This window comes from Ornithorhynchus anatinus, chromosome 1, assembly GCF_004115215.2.
Source record: "Ornithorhynchus anatinus isolate Pmale09 chromosome 1, mOrnAna1.pri.v4, whole genome shotgun sequence".
NCBI lineage: Eukaryota > Metazoa > Chordata > Mammalia > Monotremata > Ornithorhynchidae > Ornithorhynchus > Ornithorhynchus anatinus.
This window is the reverse complement of record NC_041728.1, coordinates 1086575-1109062: the sequence shown is the minus strand read 5'-3', so window position 1 is coordinate 1109062 and position 22488 is coordinate 1086575. Positions and strand designations below refer to the sequence as shown.

Genomic DNA, 22488 nt, shown 5'->3' with positions numbered 1-22488 from the left:
CGTGGAGGAGTGAGAGAAAGTGGGCAGCGGAAAGGTCATCAGAAATATCCACAAGGATATTGAGGTCCCCAAGGATCAATGTAGGGATGGAGAAAGAGAGAAGGAATGTGAGAAAAAAATTGCAATGGTTCAGAAAGTTGGAGGTGGGGCCTGGGGTGACTAGTAATTAGAGTGGGTGGTAGAGGCAGATGATATGGGCTTCAAAGGAAGTGAGAGAAGTGGGAGAGGTGGAGTGGAGCGACATTGGAGAGTAAGAAGGAAGCCAATTCCTCCCCCTTTCCCAGTGAGTCTTGGGGAGCGGGAGAAAATGAGTTCCCTTCTGGAAAGAGCAGCAGGGGAGACAGTGGCACCTAGGAAGTTTTCAGTGATGGAGAGGAGGAGCAGTGACTAGGTCAGGAATAGGTCAAGGATTAAGGGAGGCTTTCCCACGAAGGGGCGGGTATACAGTGTATGCAAGGTATTCAGTGTATACAAAGAGAACCAGAATTTAGTGACAGACTATAGATAAAGGAGAATGAAAGGGCTAGTCGTGAAAATCTGAGATTAAAGTGACAGATTCTGAATATTGGAAAGTTGACTATTTTTGTTGTAGAAGCTTTGAATTCTAAATTTGGTTTCATGAGGTTTATTTCTCTCTTCTCCTCTCCCATGGTTACTGTCCTCATGGTTCTAGTGCCAGCATCGCTGTCATTGCTGAGATCAATTAACTGGAAAGAGAGAGAGGCTTATACTGGAAGCCAAGATAGACACATTCAGGATGTTTATCTCTAGTCAGGCCCATCAGCGATGGAATCAACTGTATTCCAGATTCAAATGGGTGATATTTGAGAAGATGTGATGATGCAGTTGTCTTTAAAATTAGGGCTTTTAAAGACTATTTTTTAAAGGCTGAAAGTGGCTGGAAATAATGCAGAATTTCAGTTTTTCAAAGAGGCAGATCCAAAATTTTCTAACTTCAAGCATTTACCTCAGTTCTTTCATGATGCCGATGTGTTGCAGACATACTCCTGCAGACATACTCCTTGTTCAGGAAAACTTGCACAATAGGAGTTGAGCAGTATGTAAGGACTCCCCCTGAACGCCCAGGGAAGACCCGAGGTGATATGCTCTTACATATTGCAACCTCCAAACCTGAAATTCTCCAGAAATTCACTTTTAACATTTGTAGCCCCTCACCTCTAGTCCAGGTTTGGCTACCACTCTTCAATTGGAAGGAAATCTCACATGGGGTTCACTCTCTACTGGAGGGAAAACAGGTATTTAGTCGCCATTATACAGATGAGGCAAACTGAGACACAGTGAAGTCAAGTGACTTCTCAGAGCAAGCAAATGGCAGATTAGATCCACCGTCTCCTGACTTGAGCGGTCCTGAGCTCTTTCCACTAGCCCATGCTGCTTCCCCCTGGCCCATGTCCTACCTCTGACCTGGAATGCCCTCCCCCCTCACATCCACCAAACTAACTCTCTTCCCCTCTTCAAAGCCCTACTGACAGCTCACCTCCTCCAGAAGGCCTTCCCACACTGAGCCTTCCCTTTCCATCTGCTCCTCCTCCCCTCCCCATTGCCCCTGCTCCCTCCCTCTGCTCCACCCCCTTCCCCTCCCCACAGCACTTGCATATATTTGTACATATTTATTGCTCTACTTATTTTATTAATAATGTGCATTTTTCCATGGTTTTATTTATCTATTTTGATGGTAGTGATGCCTGTCTACTTGTTTTGTTTTGTTCTCTGTCTCCCCCTTCTAGACTGGGAGCCCGTTGTTGCGTAGGGATTGTCTCTATCTGTTGTTGAATTGTACTTCCCAAGTGCTTAGTACAGTGCTCTGCACACAGTAAGCGCTGGATAAATACGATTGATTGAATTTATTGGCGACAATAATTAATGTGACTGCAGAGAATGACTACACGGGAGGCGGCTTTGTAAAAAGGCAGGGCAATCTAGTAAAACGTGTAAGGGCCTAAAGGTTTTAAAAAATTCTGCAAGCCTTATTCTACTGTTTAAAGTTTATTCATTGAGTGGGAAGTCCCTCCCTTCCCTCCTTCAGAAGAAACCCACCCGGTTGCTCTGCTTTCTTGAAAAATTATGTGGTCAGCCTCAAGCTTCATTTTGGTGCATTTCTTACTTGGATTAATGTTAGGAATAGGAAAGGCACCGAATTTTATTAGGTAGAAATATGTGACAGCATTGTTTTAAAGATGTTAAATCTAAATTAGGTTGAGACTCTTCTTGCTCCAGGCACTGAGGGAGCAATGCTTCAGTGCTATAAAGTTCATTTGACAGCAGTTTTTAGATTCTTGCTTAGAAATGCAAACCCAGAGCCTTCTGACATATCCTTGGGTCTATATCTAGGATCCCCATTAAAACCTCATTTTAGGATCTGAGAAATTTGGCTGGGCTGCAACATTAGGATTATCTGCCCAATTTATTCACCAAATTACTTTAATCTGTTTCCAGTCAGCTATTTCATTTTGAGTTGGAGAGTTGATCATTTTGCTTCTGATCAGCTGAGCCTCTTTGAAATTGATCCCTATTTACAGGGCTCCCTCAGATTATTGATAGGCCTTTCCATAAAGTGTAATGGTGATGAGTAAACTGATTTCTTTGCCCCCGAGTACTGTGGTGAGGGTAGGGGTGGATACTTAAAAAAGGGTTGGGGTAGATATATGTAAAAAAAAAGAGATGAGATTAGACCCAATCCTGGTCCCAGATGGGATGTGCAAGACCACTGTACTCTCATACTCGTGCATTCTGGTGCTACACGTGTGCTCGTGCACAAGCGATTTCTTTGCCAACTCCTCACCCTGAGCCCCAACACATCCAAGAGCTTGGAGGAATATCCCCTAGTTGCATTCTTGTCAAAACGCGCATTGAAAGCGCACATTCTGGAAGCCCTGAGTGTGTCCCTGATGCCATATTTGTGTGCATACACCTCCTCCAAGAGGCTTTCCCAGACTTTTCCCTTTTCCCTCTGCTTCCTCCACCCCTCCTGACCTCTCCTCAGCTAAACCCTCTTTTCCCCCCTTTCCCTCTGCTCCTCCCCCTCTCCTTTCCCATCCCCTCAGCACTGTACTCGTCCGCTCACTGTATATATTTTCATTACCCTATTTATTTTGTTAATGAGATGTACATCGCCTTGATTCTATTTATTTGTATTGTTTTAATGAGATGTTCATCCCCTTGATCCTATTTATTGCTATTGTTCTTGTCTGTCCGTCTCCCCTGATTAGACTGTAAGCCCGTCAAAGGGCAGGGACTGTCTCTATCTGTTATCCATTTGTACATTCCAAGCGCTTAGTACAGTGCTCTAGTCAGTGCTCAGTAAATACTATTGAATGAATGAATGCATGTGAGTGTGCGTATGTGGCTTTTCCCACACACTGTAAACTAGGCGCCTCTTTCACACTTTGAAAAGTCTTTGAAAGGGCTGCACCTATTGAATGATGCAGAAGGCACCCGTCCATTGGACTTAGAAGTAGAATAGCTGATATGTAAATGTTACTTCCTGAAATAAAAAAAAATGAGCTGTGGGTTGTGACTTTTTTCATATTCATTTTTTAACTCCTTAATCTTTAGGAAACCATGAGTTTGATTTTGGTGTGGATACTTTGGAAGAATATATCCAGCAAATGCAGTTCCCATGGTTTCTTAGCAATGTGTATGACAAATTTACTTCTGCACCTCTTGGACATGGCATAGTGAAGAAAATAATCAAGTGGAACAATATGAAAATTGGCCTAATTGGATTAGTTGAAGAAGACTGGCTCGACACTTTGGCCACCGTTAACAAATCAAATCTCAAGTACCAAGATTACGTCGAAGCCGCCAACCAGCTCTGTCAGGAACTGAAGGCGGAGGGAGCGGACTTGGTTGTGGCCATCACACATATGAAGTGGGCAAATGATTCAAGACTTGCCCAGAAAGCACACGGAGTAAATCTGATTTTGGGGGGTCACGACCATGACTATGGAATCAAGAAAGTGAACGACACTTGGATTGTCAAAAGTGGATCGGATTTTAGGAACTTGACCAAAATAAGTATAAGACGCCTTGATGGATCTTTTCAGTATGCGTTTGAGAAAACAGAAATTTTGAATCATTTGGAAGAAGATCCATGTATAAAAACAATAGTACAAGATTATAGTCAAAATCTGCAGGTGGGTGAGTTTTTCATATACGTAAATTGATCAGATCTTTTTTTTGTAATCTGAATTATAGAGCCACTCTCTAAGAGTACAAACTTGCTTTTTTAAAAACCTAGCGTATTGAAATAGGTGTAACAGAAGAAAGAAGCTTAACAAATTGTACTTAATTCCTTCCCAACAACCTCAGGTTTAGGGCCCCACCCTCACAATTACCCAGGCCTCTGATTGACCTGAACCATTTTTGGTCCAGGGTTCATATCTTTCTAACTCACAGCCCAACGGCACACCTGCCTCGGTTCCAGAAACGATCCGTTTGAACTGAACGGGTGCACAAAGAGGCCCAGGGTCTCCCAGCCAGTGAAATTTTCCCCAGCCATCCCCAGAGGCTCTAACCCGACCACTAAGAAATGGGCCACTCTTGGCAGGCCCCCGGCCCCCGGCCGGCCCATGGGAACTGGAGGAGAAGTGTCCTCTCTGAGATAACATTTTGTAATGAACTCTTTTGTCTACCTGGATTTTCGTAGATCCAGACTGTGCCTGGTCCCACTTGATCTGAATATTCAGGTTTGTACTGCATTTCCTGTGGGTAATTCCATTCTGACAAACACACTGATTAAAGCATGCTTAAATGCATGCACAGCGGTTCAGCTGTTTGACTTGCAGTACAGTTCCCGTGTGTGCTCATGAATATTGCTTATTTTTATGTATGAACTGCAAGGTATTCAATTTCGGGTGAGCCCTGTTTAATGATATACATCTTAACCATCTTGTTCAAGGTGCTAGAGTGTTTTCAATTTTAGAGTTAACAAAAGGAGCAGATATCACCATCGACTTTAACACACTCTATCAGCTCTCTCTCTCCTGACTATCCTCACTGATTTCCCACTACAACCCAGCCTGCACACCTAGCTCCTCCACTACGCCTCTACCTCTCTTCTCTCGCCACCGACCCCTTCTCACACCCTCGTTCCTGCCTGGGACTTCCTCTCCCTTCATATCTGACAGAACACTACTCTTCACATCTTCAAAGCCCTACTGAACTCATCTCTTCTCCAGGAAACCTTCCCTGAGTAACCCCTCATCTTCCCAAGCTATTCGCCCTCCTCTATTGATAACTGTGGTATTGGTTAAGCGCTTAACTGTGTGCCAGGCACCGTACTAAGCACTGGGGTGGATACAAGCAAATCGGGTTGGACACAGTCCCTGTCCCATGTGAGTCTCACAGTCTCAGTCCCCATTTTACAGAAGAGGTAACTGAGGCCCAGAGAGATGAAGTGACTTGACCAAGGCCACACTTCAACAAGTGGAGGAGCCGGGATTAGAACCCATGACGTTTGACTCCCAGGGCCATGCTCCATCGACTACACCATGCTACTACTCAAGTGCACATGCACTTGCGTTCCTATAGTCACCACACCTCCATTCGCAGAGCATTTATGTACATATACTTGTTCTCTGTTGCTTCCCATTCATTCATTCATTCAGTCAGTCAGTCAGTCATATATATTGAGCACTTACTGTGAGCAGAGCACTGGATTAAGCGCTTGGGAGAGTACACTACAACAATAAACAGACACATTCCCGCCCACAACAAGCTTAGAGTCTAGAGAGGGAGACAGGCAGTGATTGACATAAATAAATTACAGATACGTACTGAAGTGCTAAGGGGCTGGGAGTGGGAATGAGTAAAGGGAACAAGTCGGGGTGATGAAGAAGGGAGATGATGGGGGGCTTAGTCAGGAAAGGCCTCTTGGAGGAGATATGCCTTCAGTAAGGCTTTGAAGAGAGAGAGTGTAACTGTCTGATTTGAGGAGAAAGGGCATTTCAAGCAGAGGGAGGATGTGGGTGAGGAGTCGGCGGTGAGATAGACGAGAACAAGGAGGAGTGAGAAGGTTAGCATTAGATTGAGGTGTGCAGGCTGGGTTGAAGTAGGAGAGTAGCGAGGTGAGGTAGGAGAGGGCAAGGTAATTGAGCGCTTTAAAGCCAGAGGAGAGGAGTTTTCGTTTGATGCGGAGCTGGATGGGCGACCACCAGAGTTTCTTGAGGAGTCGGGAAACATGTCCTGGATGTTTTGTAGAAAAATGATCCAGGCAGCAGAGTGAAGTATGAACTGGAGTGGGGAGAGACAGAAGGCTGGGATGTCAGCAAGGAAGCTGATAGAGTAATCAAGGCAGAAGAGGATAAGTGATTGCAGTAATGTTGTAGCAGTTTAGATGAAGAGGAAAGGGTGGATTTTAGTGACATTGTGAAGGTGGAACCAACAGGATTTAGTAATGGATTGAAGATGTGGGTTGAATGAGAGAGAGTAGTCAAGGATAATGCCAAGGTTACAAGTTTGTGAGACAGGAAGGTTGGGGGTGCCATCATGGGGAGGACAGGATTTGGGAGGGAAGAGAAGGAGTTCTGTTGTGAACATGGTCAGCTTGAGTTGACAGGAGGACATCCAAGTAGAGATGTTGTGAAGGCAGGAGGAAATGTGAGGCTGCAGAGAGGGAGAGAGATGGGGGCTGGCGATATAGATTTGGGTGTCATCCGCATAGAGGTGGTAGTATGGGAGTGAATGAGTTCTCCAAGGGAGTGGATGGAGATGGAGAAGACCCAGAACTGAACCTTGAGGAACTCCCACAGTTAGAGGGTGGATGGCGGAGGAGGAGTCTAAGAAGGAGACCGATAATGAGCGGCCTGAGAGATGAGAACAAGGAGAGGACAGCGTCAGTGAAGCCAATAGGTGTAATTCCCACATCTGTAATTTATTATCTGTCTCCCAAACTAGACTGTAAGCTCCTTATGGGCAGGGATCATGTCTACCAACTGTGTTGCACTCTCCCAAGTGCTTAGTACAGTGCTCTGCACACAGTCAGCACTCAATACCACTGATTGAAATCTGCAGGGCTGGTTGGGCTGTAGCTGTCCCACAGAGAAGTTCTCCCCAAGTTGTGGGCTATCACTCAGCAAAAGAACAGATTTCCCCTGTTTCCTGAACACCATGGCTACTTGAGGGCTCTCTTGACCCCTAGAATTTGAGTTGGGTTCTGGAGGAGATTGGAATAACTGCGATGGGGAGACAGGCCGGGGCAGACTGGGCTGCAATTTGGAAACTCTCTGAGGGGCTGGATCAGCTGTGAGGCCTCACTGGGTTTGGCTCTAAAGGGCTTGAGTGATCTCTAATGAAGGCAGCCCGTTACTGTTACTATGAGAAGCAGCGTGGCTCAGTGGAAAGAGCACGGACTTGGGAGTCAGAGGTAATGAGTTCGAATGCTGGTTCTGCCACTTGTCAGCTGTGTGACTGTAGGCAGGTCACTTAACTTCTCTGTGCGTCAGTTACCTCATCTGGAAAATGGAAATTAACTGTGAGCCTCACGTGGGACAACCTGATTACCCTGTATCTGCCCCAGCGCTTAGAACAGTGCTCTGCACATCGTAAGCGCTTAACAAATACCAACATTAGTATTATTATTACTGACTAGGGTACCCAGGCCAGAAGGAGCTAGAGTGGATCCCCTGAGGTGGCCGAACATCTGATCGGAACTCCTCAGGTGATCCCAGATACCCTAAAGCTGCCCTCAGGTTTCAGGGGTGGGGAGGGGCAGGATTGCCTGGCCTCCTCTAAATCTCAGCAGTGGGGCAGTTGTCCACGGTTTAGCACCCCAAGTGGGCTATTAGAAATCCAAATGGAAAGCTTGGCGGGCCAGGCTTTGTCCATTGTCTTAGAACCCCCAGACTTTATCCTCCTCCTGCTGCCCAGGGCAGAACTTGGCATCTAAGCTAGCTCTTGCCTCCAGGCAAGAGATGCTCCACCCTCTCTCCATCACCTCACCGGTCACCTGAGTATGAAAAGGATTCTCTCAGTATAATCTGTATAATTGTCAGGGTCTCTCATCCATTCCAATGGGCGGTTAATTTGTTACAAAAGAAGCAGAATGGGGAACACTGGAAAAGCTGATCGCATTTTCATAGCCAAAACTAAGGTAATTTCTGCTCTGATCCCATGGGAGTTAATTTTCATTATGTTCTGTGTTTTAATATTGTAAATGAACATGTTTTAATAGTTGCCATGTCATGCCAAATGCCTAAAGCAATGCTCAGAAGACTTGATGGAAATGTTATGATCCTGCCTCCTGTCTTTCCAGATTTCCCATTTTTGAAATACTCTGTCTTCTGTGAAGACAGATTGCTCATTCCTATTCCCTCATGCATCTCATTCCTTGAGTTTCTTCATCTAGCAAGATCAGTTCAGAACCATCAGCAGTAGCAGTAGTAATCACATTTATGAAGCGCTTTCTGTGTACCCAGCAGCGTACTGAGTGCTGAGAAAGAATGCACGCTTAGGAATTGGACACAGTCCTGGTAGCGTGGAGTTGGGGATAGGGTTGGGAAGTCACAATCTGAAAAAAATGGGGAGAGGGGACTGCCAAATGATGCATAAAGAGACAAAACACCGAGACAACATGAAGACTAAAACCAAAGCTTTGTTGTGTATTGTGGCTAGAGGAGCAGAAATTCAGCCCTGAATTTCCATTCACAAATGCAGCTACGGTGAACGCTGTAGTCGGTGGTTTGGGTAAAAGCGAAAGGGACAAAATACCTTAGGTCATGGAAAGACTACTTCGTCTCTTCTTAGGATGGTCCTGGTCCTCGGTTTTGTCTGAATTTGCTATTTTCAAACTTCCTTAAGCCACAACCTGGTTCTTCAGACATCAGGTACTTAGAATCTTCCATTTCTCGATCCTTCAGGTTACAGTTTCTGTTTTCTCACATCTTTAGCATCCAGGAACTTCCAGATGTGGCAGGCGGAGACAACAGCGTATCGGAAACTGTCCACATACCCACCCAATACCTGTTGTCTCCTCCTTTAGACTCTTTCTCCCCCTCTAGCCTGTAAACTCACTGTGGGCGGAGAACGTGTCTGTCATATTGTTATGTTGTACTTTCCCAAGTGCTTAAGACAGTGCCCTGCACACAGGAAGCACTTAATAAATATGATTCATTGCTTGATTGTTGTTGTCCAGGCTCAGCCGGAAACAGCTCTCTTCTCTAACTAGATACTACTTTTCCGGGCTAGCAAACTGAAGAAACAACTCTCCACTGAAATGACACGTTTTGTTCAATCAGTCAACCCATCATATATATGAAGTGCTTACTGTTTGCAAAACACTGTACTAAGCACTTGGGAGGGTACAGTATAACAGAGTTGGTAGACATGTTCCCTGCCCACAGTGAGATTCCAGTCTGGAGAGGGATGCAGACCCTAATATAAATAAATAAGATTATGGATATGCACATAAATGATGTGTGAGGGAGGGGTGATTAAGGGTGCAAACCCAAGAGCGAGAGCAACCCAGAAAGGAGTGGGAGAAGAGGAAATGAGGGCTTAGTCGGGGAAGCTTTGGAGATGTGCTTTTAATAAGACTTTGGAGGTGGGGAGGGTGATCATTGTCGGATGTGAAGAGGGAAGGCGTTCCAGGCCTGATTCCGTTTGGCTGGTTTGATTGACTTTTGTCATTGTGAAGTTTTCTCTTGATGTAAAATGTGAAGTGCTTAACCTTCTTGTAGGTCTGGCTCAGAAAATCTTTACTTCTGCAAAATTTTTCACCTGTATTTTCCTTAAATGCTAGTGTCAGAGGTATTGTCGTTGAGATCAGTGGCCAAAGGAAATGCCTGTAATTTTTATGAAAAGTCTTCCTCAGCAATTCTAATGTAGTTTTTCAGGCCATGAGTCTGTAGACCAGTACCAATTTACATGGCCGATTTAGCGCCTAATTTTCCAGTCAAAACATTTCTTGACAAAGAATTTTTTTTTTAACACTAGGAGGCACTGATTGGTTTGGGTATTTTGGCGAAAAGCAAATAATGTGGTATTTGTTAAACACTTACTATGTGCCAAGTACTGTCCTAGATGCTGGGGAAAATACAAGAAAATCAGGTTGGACACTGTCCCTGTCCCACACAGCAGTCACAGTCCAAGTCAGAGGGAGATCAGGCATTAAATCCCCATTTTACAGATGAGGAAACTGAGGCATGTAAATCAAGTGATTTGCCCACGGTGGCACAGCAGGCAAGCGACCGGGATTAGAACTCAGGTCTTCTGACTCTCCCAGGCCGGGGCTCTGACCTTTCTTCCAAAACTGCCGGGAATTTGGGTGAAGTCCAGAAGGGAATGATTACTGCCCCAAGAACAATAAAGGTACAGGCAACTCAAGCTTGAACAGTGTGGCAGCCACACTGTTGTAGCCATTTGGGAAAATTTGAATTTTTTGCTTTAAGTTTGTTTTACTAAGCCAGCTTCAACACTCTCCAAAAATCCCACTTCCTTTTCAGATATTCCTTGATTAAGTTCTTCTCCAGCAAGTGGTGTTCTCCCAACAGCCAACTCAGTCCTTACGGATTTACAACATCCTTAGCGCTTAATGTCCATCTCGGTTTACTTTTTCTACTATTTATTCACATAATCTTTTTCTACTCTTCATATTCTCATACTCAAATGCTTCCCCTCATCTGTAATTTATTTTAATGACTGCCTCCCCCATTAGCTTGTAAGCCCCTTGAGGGCAAGGATCATGTCTATCGACTGTGTTGTACTCTCCAAAGCGCTTAGTACACTGCTCTGCACATAGTAAATGCTCAGTAAATACCGATGATTGATTTGAGTCATTTCTTGCCTCTGACCCTCTGTCTCCCACTTTAAAAGCTTCCAAATCTTGGGGCCTGAATCTAATTCTCTGTGAGTGTTGGGCAATCAGTCAGTGGTATTTACTGAGCACCTACTGAGGGCAGACCACTGTACTGAGCACTCGGGAACATTCACTGATTCATTCAGTCGTATTTATTGAGCGCTTACTGTGTGCAGAGCACTGTACTAAGCACTTGAACGGTGTGGCTTAGTGGAAAGAGCACAAGCCTAGGAATCAGAGGACCTGGGTATTAATCCTGGCTCGACTACTTGCCTGCCGTGTGACCTTAGATGAGTCACTTTACTTCTCTGTGCCTTAGTTCTCTCATCTGTAAAATGGGGATTAAGACTGTAAATCCCCCTCCCTGTCCCACAGCACTTATGTACATATCTGTAATTCATTTATTTCCCCCCTGCTCTAGACTGTAAACTGGTTGTAGGCAGGGAATGGGTCTGTTTATTGTTGTACTCTCGCAAGCGCTTAATACAGTGCTCTGCACCCAGTAAACACTCAATAAATATGATTGATGAATGAATGACAGGGACTCTGTCCAGCCCGATTTGCTTGTACCTTCCTCAGCACTTAGTAGAGTGTCTAGAACATAGTAAGTGCTTAACAAATATCGTAATTATTACTGGGAGAGTAAAACAGAGTAAGAAGACAAAATATCTCCCTTCAAAGAGCTGACAGAAACTGCAATAAATTAATGATGATGATGGTATTTATTAAGTGCTTACTTTATGCCAAGCACTGTTGTAAGCGCTGAGATCCACGTGGGGCTCACAGTCTTAATCTCCATTTTACAGATGAGGTCACTGAGGCATGGAGAAGTGAAGTGACTGACCCAAAATCACACGGCTGACAAGTGGTGGAGCGGGGATTAGAACCCATGACCTCTGACTCCCAACCCTGTGCTCTTTCTACTAAGCCACGCTGCTTCAGATTAGAAGTGGGGGAGCCTGCCATCAGTAGCTGGGCCCTTTTTGTTGCCTCCAGAGGGTCTCCCTGGTCTTGAGCTGGTCTCTGTTCATACAGAAAGCAGTCCCAGGTGTTGGAATGTGTTCCCGTTTCTGTTGCAGTGGAGGGCTGGAAGATGGGACACCCTGCCTCCCCACAGTGTGAACGATCCCCGGCAAATGCTATGTTTTGGGATCTGGAGAGGAACAAAAGAAACTCAATTCTGTTTTCAGCTGGAGTAGTAGGAGGATTACTCAGTGAGGAAGTATTTCAGCTAAGCTCTTTCTTTTTCTTCCTTTAGCACATGCTAGAAGAAGTCCTCTGCCCCATTGACAAGGAATTAGATGGACGGGTAGTTACTGTAAGACGATCAGAGAGCAACCTGGGAAACCTGATAACCAACGCCATGTTGGAAGCTACTCGCGCTGACATAGCTCTGCTTAATTCAGGTGGTCGCATCATTTAACTGCTTTGCAGATGTTGGCTGGAATCCAAACTTCTTTTAGCAAATGAAATTAATTTGTCAATTTCTAGTAGCTTTGTATTGGACCATTTTAAAGAAAACTTTAAAGCTACCGTTCAGTAATCCACTGTGCCAACGAATAAATAGGGTCAGCTATCTCATTTGGTGCATTTTCTAAATACCGTTCTCAGTTCAAAACTAAGGGGCAGACCCACTTACCGACATCTTAGGTGTGCTGCTTTTTATTTTTTTTTGCCTTTTTAAAGTCTTCTGAATTCTGTATACCAGATCTATGATATTTATTTAATCAACCAGCATCTTTGCTGTCAGAAACTACCACATGCGTCAGGAGTTTCTACTTAATCAGCATCTGTCCTGACACCCCTGCCCAGGGCAAGGCCCGGCCTAGCTTTTGACCGTGCCCCAGGTCCCTTTGGCTGTCCAGGAGAAGGCAGGGAGAGAGGCTAAAGGGTAACTTCCAGGTTTGGTTGGCGGATGGGCTGGGGAGAGGCAATTTGAGCTGGGTTCCCCTTGGCTGGGTCCCTCTCAAGCCCTCCTGGACCTCCTGTCCCTGGTTGATTCCATCCTGCCTCCTGCCTGCTCCCGTGGCCACTGGGACTTTCCTCAGTGCCCGCACGACCAGGTGTTGAAGGGTCCTTAGACCTGTTTTTTTTGGGGGGGGGGCATTTAACAGTCAACCCCTGGTTATCCATGGGAGGGTTGGTTGCCCACTGGCAGATTTTTCAAGTTTCCATCAGCCCATCACCCACCTTTAGCACTCGTGTGTTTTTTTCCTAGCTGCAGCACTCAGGTACATATGGACAGATTTCTCTTTGTATATTTATAGTTGCATTCAGCTGTTCACGCTGGTGGGTTTGAACTGCTTTCTGTTTTATACTTGTCCTTCCCCTGGTTTTCACTCTCTGGAAATAACTTTTAGTCTGCCTGTCTCCCAACTGAATTGTAAGCTCCTTGAGTGCAGGGAACCTGTATCTTGCTGCTGGTGAACTCTCCAAGAGCTTGGGACAGGGAAGCAGTGGGGCCTGGGACTCAGAGGACCTGGGTTCTAATCCTGATTCCGCCACTTGTCTACAGTGTGTGACCTTGGGCAAGTCACTTCATTTCTCTGTGCTTCAGTTCCTGTATCTGCAAAATAGGGATTAAATTCCCACTGCCCCTCCTACTTAGAATGTGAGCCCCATGAGGGACCTGATTATCTTGAATCTACCCCACCACATAGCATGTCCTTGGCACATAGTAAGTGCTTAATAAAAGCCACTTGTTATTATTTTTATTAGCCCCTTCATTATTTGATTCAAGAAAACTGAACTCCTTAATTCACTGAGAAACGATCCCACTTAGGTTTCTCTTCCACCTCAATCAACCCATTTTAGTGAAGAGCAAAGGGGGCCAGAGGTTTTTGCTTTGTGCCCTATGAAGTCCTTGTCCCTGGAGCTTATTCAATCAGTGGTATTTACTGAGCGCTTGCAATAGACTTGGTAGGTACATTCCCTGCCCACAAGGAACTTACAGCCTGGAGCTTAGTCTTTCGGCTCCCCGAGGACTCGCTTTATGCTGCAGAGCCAAAATAGGCCGGGCTGAAAAATGTTGGCTTAGCTCTGATATCAGGCCAATGAACGGAGAAGGTAGAAATAATATGTTGTTTCCCCTATTGTAATTCCTAATAGGTACACTTCGTTCTGATCGAATTCATCCAGCCGGGGATTTCACCATGCATGACCTCTTGGCCATCTTACCCATCGTGGATCCAGTTCTGGTTGTCCGGGCAACGGGTGCCCAGTTGCTGGATGCTCTTGAAAATGGTGTTTACAAATACCCAGATCTGGATGGGAGGTAGGTATCCTACCTGTTTGCCAATTGCCAGTTGAGAGAAACAGCGTAGCCTAGTGGATAGGGCACAGTCCTGGGATTCTGAAGGACCTGGGTTCTAATCCTGGCTCTGCCATTTGTCTACTGTGTGACCTTGGGCAAGTCACTTCACTTCTCTGGGCCTCAGTTACCTGTTCTGTAAAATGGGGACTAAGCTGTACCCAACTTGATTGGTCTGTGTCTACCCCAGCACTTAGTTAAGGGCTTAACAAATATCATAGAAAAAATTGCCATGCTCTGCCTTTATTTTGAGCACCATGCTAATTAGGGCCTATTTAAAGCACTTTATGAAAATCAGTCATTTGATCATGAATGATCTTTTCAGGAAAGGTGAAAGGAAAGGCATTTTAGTCCTCTCTAAGGTTCAATTTAGACAGCGAACCCTGTATATCTCTGACCGTCTCCTCTTACTGCCAGAGCCCAGAGCAGAAAGGGGGAGGGGTGGTGGTGAAGGAAGCAGGAAAAGAAGGGGTTGTTCATAGAGCATCTCCTGCTTTGGGGAACATTGATGTCGGTTGCATTTTTTTAATCTGTTAAATTCTTACTATGTATGTGCCAGACACTGTCCTAAGTGCTGGGATAGTTCCAAGCTACTCAGGTTGGATGCAGTCCATGTCCCACTTGGGGAATCACAGTCTTAATCTCCATTATACAGAGGAGGGACAGAGGCACAGAGAAGTGAAGTGACCTGCCCAAGTTCACAGAGCAGACAAGCAGTGGATTTGGGATTAGAACCCAGGTCCTTCTGACTCCCAAGCCCATGTTCTATCCACTAGACCACGCTCCTTCTCCAACAATGGCATCTAACACTGATGGTGATAATGAAGCGCCACTCTCATCCAGATGGCTTTTTCCAGAACGTTATTTATAATTGTTATGAAAGGAAGAATGTTTTGCCTGTATTTTTCCCTAGGTTTCAATGATGCTGGGTGATTTTAGCTCTGTGGGAGTCCTCATCAGCCAAAAGGGAGAAAAAAAAAAAGAGTCCTTTGTTCTATGGAGTCCTGTTTGGTTTTGCAGGGTTAGTGGCAACTCTCTCGATGGTTCCCTCTAGGTTTTTGTGCTAACCTGTAGGAACAGGTGAGAAGCAGGGTGTGCTTTTTCCACAGGCCTGGAAGTCAGAGGACCTGGGTTCTAATCCTGACTCTGCCACTGGCTTGCTGGATGACCTTGGGCAACTCACTTCACTTCTCTGTGCCTCAGTTTCCTCAATTTAAAAATGAGGATTAAAACCTGCTCTCCCTCTTACTCTGTGAACCCCATATGGGATAGGTACTATGTTTGATCCAATTAACTTGCATCTACCCCAGGGCTTAGAACAGTGCTTGACACATGGTAAACCCTTAACAAATACCATAAAAAATGTGAGTCTTGCATCTCTTCTTTAAAGAACAGTAAAGTATTGCTCTTTCCCTAAGCCTAGCCAGCTGGACTCTGAGAGCAGGCAATTGCAGTGTGACAATCTCATGGTGGAGGTGTTGCCCAAGAGAGGAGGTCCAGAAATAATATACAGACTAGAGGAAGATAGAAAAGGGGATATGTACACAAATTAAATAGTTAAATAGGTGTATATAATTCATTCTGTGCAGAAGCGCCATGGATTCATTTCACAATTGCTTCTTGTTACTTCTGACTCAATGCCAGGGAGAATGAGTCTAAATCGACAAAATGGATCCGCAGTCAGTGTGAAACAGATGTAAACTTGTGTCGTCAGCTTTTTCGTAGCATTGAATCCTATAGGCTGGTTTCACTACTCTTGGCTGTGATCATGATCATGTAGATCATTTATAGGGAAAAAAGGCAGAACTTTAGAAATGGCATAAGTATGACTAGATGAAGGCTTATTATGGAAAAGGTGCTAATTGGTTCTCTGTCACAGAAGAATGAGAAGTAAATGGGCAACTATTAAAGCTAGAGGGAGTTGGGCTTGTCAGTAGGGTGATTGAACACTGAAATGCTACATAGGCAGGCTGTGAAATTGCCAGGCCTCAAGTTTTAAAAGGATGGGAAGAAGAAAAAGATAGGCAGCCTTTTGTTTTGAATGGTGAAGGAGGAGAGGGGTGTGTGGACCAGGGGGCCCTCCCAGCTCAGTTCATCTTTTACATACCAGGATCGGTCAATTAATCATTCGGTGGTGTTTCTTGAGCACTTACTACTGGTACAGTGGCATTAATTGAGCATTTGGGAGAGAACAACAGAATTAGTAGATATGATCCCTGCCCTCAAGGAGCTTTCATTCTAAATGGGATAGGGGAGGCCAACCGATCTCCCTATCCTCTGGGCACTTTGGGGGGTCCAATGAAGGTGCTGTAGCTAGCCACATTCATTTAGTTCTTCCTCCAGCTTAACCATAAAGGATTTCAGGAAAGGGCAGGGACCCAGCAAAGCCCAGCCAAAGTTCACTGTTATTTTTTTCAGTGCCTTAGGTGGCTAATTTAATTAAAATTAGAAACAGCGTAACCTAGTGGAAAGATCATGGGCCTGGATGTCAGAGAACCTGAGCTCTAATGCTGCTTCTGCCAATTGCTTGCTGTGTGACGCTGGGCCAGTCATTTAACTCCTCTGTGCTTCAGTTTTCTCAACTGTAAAATGGGGATTAAATCCTTCTCCCCCTACTTAGACTGTGAGCCCCGTGTGGAACAAGAGCTGTGTCCAAACTGATAAACTTGTATCCAGCCCAGTACTTAGAAGAGTCTGGGGACATAATAAGCGCTTGACAAATGCCATAAAAAATTCCGGGATGGAGGAGGGATATCAGTTATGTATGGTGACTGTGGTGATGTCTAGTAAGGAAGAAGTACTCTTTCTCTTTAGTTCAACTCTCTTTCTGCCCCATATCTTATAAAGTGAAAAAGAAAGAGTCTGGGGAGGCTGTTTTCTCCAGGTGCTGTTGATGGTGTCCACCTTCTCTTCTGAGCAAAGAGAAATTGAGTCTTGGGGTTGTACTTCAAAGAGGACGCCTCTATATGACTCATCGGGGCTCTTGGTTGAGAGATGAGTTTGAGTTTCACCAGAGTTCTTGGGGTGCACGTTGCTTTAGTGGAATTTTGGCTTTGTCATTTTTCTGTTGACTTGGTTTTCCTTCTGCACAACCCGATGGGATTTCTTTGGCAGCAGAATAAATGAATAGGTAAATGGGAGTAAGCACATGGAAATAGCAGTGCCGAGAGTGATTGTTGGGGTGACCTGATAAGAGTGCAGGAAATCAATCAGTCAATGGAATTTACTGAGTGCTGACTGCCAACTGCTTCCCTGCCGGGGCATGGCCTGAAGTGAGCAAATGGGTGATCTGGGCAGCAACACGTTGCCAAGAGTCTTGACTTGCAGGACCCTTTTAAAGCCAAGGTGACCGCAACATCACGCGGATTCGGTGCCAAGGTGCCCTAGGCCAGCAGGCGGTTGCTAAGGTAACTGCTTCAGTAGCTGCTGTTGTCTTGGCCACCCATGTCCATCGGATTGCTAGGACTCCTGCCGGGCCTGCTAACCCTGTGGCGAGCGAGAAACCTTCACTATTGGTGTCCCAGCCCCGCCTGCTCGGTGCCGTCCTCCACGGTGAACAGCTTCTGACGGGCGGTAATGCTAACGCAAATGAGATCGGCACCCAGATCCCACTGGGTCTTTCTTTACCACTTACAATTTTAGAATTGGCATGCTCCGCTCTAGGAAGCTTTGACAGTGTTAAGTGTTTCTCTTCTTTGGACTTTTCAGTGAATTGGGTGTAGAAATATGGCCATACATTTCTTTTAATAAAATGCAACCATTATGAGCATTGTCTTCAAAAGAGTTACGTTTTCTGGTTACTGTTTTGTGAACTATGAAAGGAATTAATCCCTTTTATTTGCTTGACTAAGATATGAATGAAAAAATGCCCTCACCCCCAATTCTTCTATGGGTAGGTATACACCCAATTATTCTTTTAATTAGAAATGATAGCTTCATAGAATATCATTTTACTTTTAGGTTTCCTCAAGTTGCGGGAATAGAATTTGGATTCGACCCAAATGCAGAGCCAGGACACCGAGTTATCAGAGACACCGTCAAAATCCAAGGACAGTATTTAAGGAAAAACAAAGCGTATCTTCTTGCCATTAAGGAGTACATTGCAAACGTAAGCCCAGCTTCCTTTCAAAACTCTGATTTCAATGATGATCACATTTGCCAAGCCGTTTGATCTGTTTTTAGTCCCCATCCAACTCCCCCAGAAACTCGTAGGATTTTGCTTGGTGAGCTGTGAATTAAACTGGGGTTTCAACCTTTTGAGAGGTCAAGAGTGTGAGCGCCTCTACCCCACAAAAGACGTCACTGATGCCTTGAGACTGCTTTGGTTAGCACATGAATTGAGAGAGATTTTGTTAATGAAATGTACATCGCCTTGATTCTATTTAGTTGCCATTGTTTTTACAAGATGTTCTTCCCCCTGACTCTATTTATTGCCATTGTTCTCGTCTGTCCGTCTCCCCCGATTAGACTGTAAGCCCGTCAAACGGCAGGGACTGTCTCTATCTGTTGCCGACTTGTTCATTCCAAACGCTTAGTACAGTGCTCTGCACATAGTAAGCGCTCAATAAATACTATTGAATGAATGAATGAATGCTGGTGGTGGTGGTATCCTTGCCAGCAATAAAGATGTTTACTCTTCTTCAAATCTCAATTTCTAGTGGGGAGACAGACACTGAACCTCAAGTAGGTGAACGGTTTGGCTACCTCTTCCAGAGAGGCAAAAATATTGCATCGTTTATATTGGTCCAACCCTTTCGAACTGTCCTATTAAGAGTTCTACACATTTATACATTCATTCTACCTCTTTATTTTCCAGGGGAAGGATGGTTACACAATGCTTAAATCGTGTCCTCGCCTGTTTGATTCAGAAAGTGCCCAGACGCTGTCCACAGTTGTCATGAATCACTTTGAATCCATTAAGATAGTACAGGGGAAAAAACAATGTCTGTCAGGCCATCGCATGAGCTTAATCACAATGTCTAAGTCAGCATCGCTAACCGGTAATATTTTCACTTGTTATTTTGCTTAAACTGTATATTTTACCCTTTGGCAGAATTCGGGAAAGTGCTGAGGTGACAGGTGTCCTGGGGAGGGAGAGAGAGAGGACAAGGAGCTTCTTTTTTGTCCTCCGAGATTCAGTGAAAAGTGGGAACGATCATTTTAATGTCAGGCCTGGACCGCTAGCCTGTACCAAAATGTGCACTATCTAGGCAGGGTCAAGTTTTTCCAGACTTGCCAACCACAAACAGGGCACACCTATCCTTACTTTCTGTTTGCATCCCTATTCCTGAGCAGGTTTTGGTCTCTAAGATGAAACTCAGATACCGATTAACTCTCGATATATTGTGGGGAGGTGTGGACAGTGCTTGTTCACTAGGAGCTGCATGGAGAACCCTGCTCATTTGAAATCCATGAATGGTTGTTACTTCAATTTTCCCACTCCAATGGCTCCTAGCCCCAGGCTAACAAAGCCTTCTCTTTATCTCAAGGTGCCCTGGAGGCATCGCCTCCTCTCTTTGCTCTCAGTCCTGGCCAAATCCCAGAATCACTCCTACACGTAAACCTTCACATAAACCTTCACTTGCCCTCATCACCTCGCTTCTCGATTTCCCTACAGTCAGACTTTTGATCCCTTCACTCTACGGCTGTTGTGCTTTCTAAGAGCTCTAACCCACCTGGTTCTCCTGTGGTCCTCATCTTTTCACAGTGGGGGTGAGGGGTGGGGGAAGGGGAGCGGGAATGACCGCTAGGCCCTCCTCTACTTCCCCTGCTCTTTCTGCTCTATCCTCACACTCTCTTGGGCGGCTCTCCTGCTCCCACACTTCAGTCAGAGCACGGGCCTGGGAGTCTAAGGACCTGGGTTCTAATCCCAGCTCTGCCACTTGTCTGCTGAGTCACCTTGGGCAAGTCACCTAACTTCTCTGTACCTCAGTTACCTTATCTGTAAAATGTGGATTAAGACTGTGATCCCCATGTGGGACAGGGACTGTGTCCAACCTGATTATCTATCCCAGTGCTTTGAACAGTGCTTAACACACAATACCATCATTATTATTACCATCTCGTCCTTCCTCACCCTGACCGCTCATCTGACCTGCTATCTCGCAGCTCCACTTGAATGTCCCACAGGCCCCTCAGACCCAGTGCTCCTCTTTCCACCTAAACCCACCCCTCCTCCTCCTCCTGACTTTCCCTTCTCTGTTGATAACACCACCCTTCTCCCTGGCCAGGGAGCCACCTCCTCCGAGTCACCTTCAACTCCTTGCTGCGTCTCAACTATGACATTCTGTGTACAGCTCGATCCTGCCAGTTCTTCCTACACACCAGCCTCAGCACTCCAGTGTGGATGTATTTGCGCCCTGTTGAACACTTAATTAGTATTCGTTTTGACTATTCTGTTTACCTCTGTTTGTATATCTGTCCCCTTGGGGACAGAAAGTGTGTCATTTATTTGTTTTTGACTTCCCAAGAACGCAGTACAGTGCATTAATGCTTTGCAGCCAGTGGACACTCAATAAATACCATTAAATAAATTTTAAAATCATCCACGCATTGGCTCAGTTTGATAAAATGGTCCGAGGGATGAAAGACTGTCTCCTGGATGCTCATCGTTAACTTACTTTGCATGAATGCTGCACGCGACATTCTCGTTTCTAGAACTGTATTTGGATTTTTGGATTTTATCCCAACGGACGTGTCTTCAACAAGCTGATAGTTATTGCACACCCCGCGTTATCCCAGAATCGTGTGGTGTTGATGGTTATTCCAATTGGGAAATGAGAGACTGGGGTGAAGGGGATTCAAAATCACTGAGGGACAAGAAACAGATCCTGGATCCGCTTGAACCCACATTTCCAGCAGGCCTTGCTGCAGTCTAGCCAGCCCATAGTCACCTTTGGGTAACCATACTCTGTCCCAGTCACACCATGCACACCAGCTGTAAAGGAGGAAGGACTCTGTAGACTTCCTGCCTTTAATCATACCCAGGAGGACAATCCAGGGCAGAGGGCAGCTGGAGGTCAGCAGTGCCTAATATCCATGGCTGGTCTGCAAAACTGGAAGGGAGGATGAATCTTCAGAGAATTTCAAATTAGAAAAAAATGTTTTCAAGGAACCATCCAGGCTTTTTAATAATCCTAAGAAAGGTGTCTATTAAGAAAGCAGCATGACATAATGGATAGAGCACAGACCTAGGAGTCAGAGGACCTGAGTTCTAATTCCGGCTCTACCACTTGTCTGCTGTGGGACCTTCGGCAAGCCACGTCACTTCCCTGAGACTCCATTACCTCGTCTGCAAAATGGGGATAAGAATGAGTACCTTGTGGCACATGGACTGTCTCCAACCTGATTAGCTTGTATCTACCCCAGCGCTTAATACTGCACCTGGCACATAGTGAGCGCTTTACAAATACCATAAAAAAGCCATTTTGCTGTTGTATTTCTTATAACTTAAATTTACCTCTTTCCTAGCCTTTGAAGAAAGAACAGATGAAAGTACATCAGTAATTGCAGTACCTGGCATAGAAGGAAGGATTTGCCATATTTCACAAGAAATGAAAGAACATTTGCGGCAACTCAGAGCTGCAAGAAAGCAAGGATTAAGGAAATTTCCCACAATTCAAGCTTGTGAAAATTCAGATTCTGACTGAAATATTCAGACAGGTTTCCCAGTGTTCCCAGCTAGTACTATATATATATATATATGTATATATATATATATATGTATATATCTCAGGGCCTTGCTTTTGTTCAGTTAGTCTTAGTACTCAGTTATTAGTGTGCTTCTCATTTCAATTTTTTCCCACTGTTTAAAAGCAATTTTTAAAATCTTGTTGTTAAAATGATCTTGATCTTCATGTTTTTTACCTTAAAACTATTTTCCTCAAGACATATGTAGTTATTTATGCATAAAATGTCAAATTATTTATGTGTATTTTTGATGAATTCATTTCATAGCCATTTTCAGGTTGAATGACCACTAGGTGTGTCAGTAAATATTAATTCATCACATTCTCCTTTTCTACTTTGTCCCTGATTAAAGCATGTTAAGGACCTTTCTTTTCTGCAGTGATTTCTAAAAGGGCAAGGACTTACCTAACTTTCCAGGTTAGAAATTCAGATGATGATATTGTAAGAAGATAGAAAATACCACTGGGTAATAATGGAGAAGCAATATGACCTAGTGGAAAGAGCATGGACCTGGCTTCTAATCTAGGACCTGTACCTGTGTAACTTTGGGTAAGTCATTTCACTTCTCTGTGCCTCAGTTTCTTTATCCTTTCTCCCTTCTATTTAGACTGTGAGCGCCAGCCTGTGGGACAGGGACTGTGTCCCACCTGGTTATCTTATATCTGCTCCAGCA

General features: G+C 44.8%; 1 protein-coding gene across 2 annotated transcripts in view; it reads left to right on the top strand.

Annotated features, from left to right (window-relative positions):
• LOC100074634 (mannosylglucosyl-3-phosphoglycerate phosphatase-like) overlaps positions 1–22184 on the top strand; it is a 29443-nt gene extending 7259 nt beyond the window's left edge. Inside the window, exons 3-8 of one of the 2 annotated variants that reach the window (XM_016225513.3) lie at positions 3577–4157; positions 12075–12225; positions 13925–14090; positions 18087–18234; positions 18943–19126; positions 21597–22184. In XM_016225513.3, coding sequence (XP_016080999.1) covers positions 3577–4157; positions 12075–12225; positions 13925–14090; positions 18087–18234; positions 18943–19126; positions 21597–21775 — 1409 coding nt within the window. In that variant the 3' untranslated portion in view covers positions 21776–22184. The remainder of the gene's footprint in view (positions 1–3576; positions 4158–12074; positions 12226–13924; positions 14091–18086; positions 18235–18942; positions 19127–21596) is intronic. The other variant, XM_001506175.4, reaches the window with a different exon arrangement.
• The last annotated feature ends 304 nt before the right edge of the window (positions 22185–22488 follow it).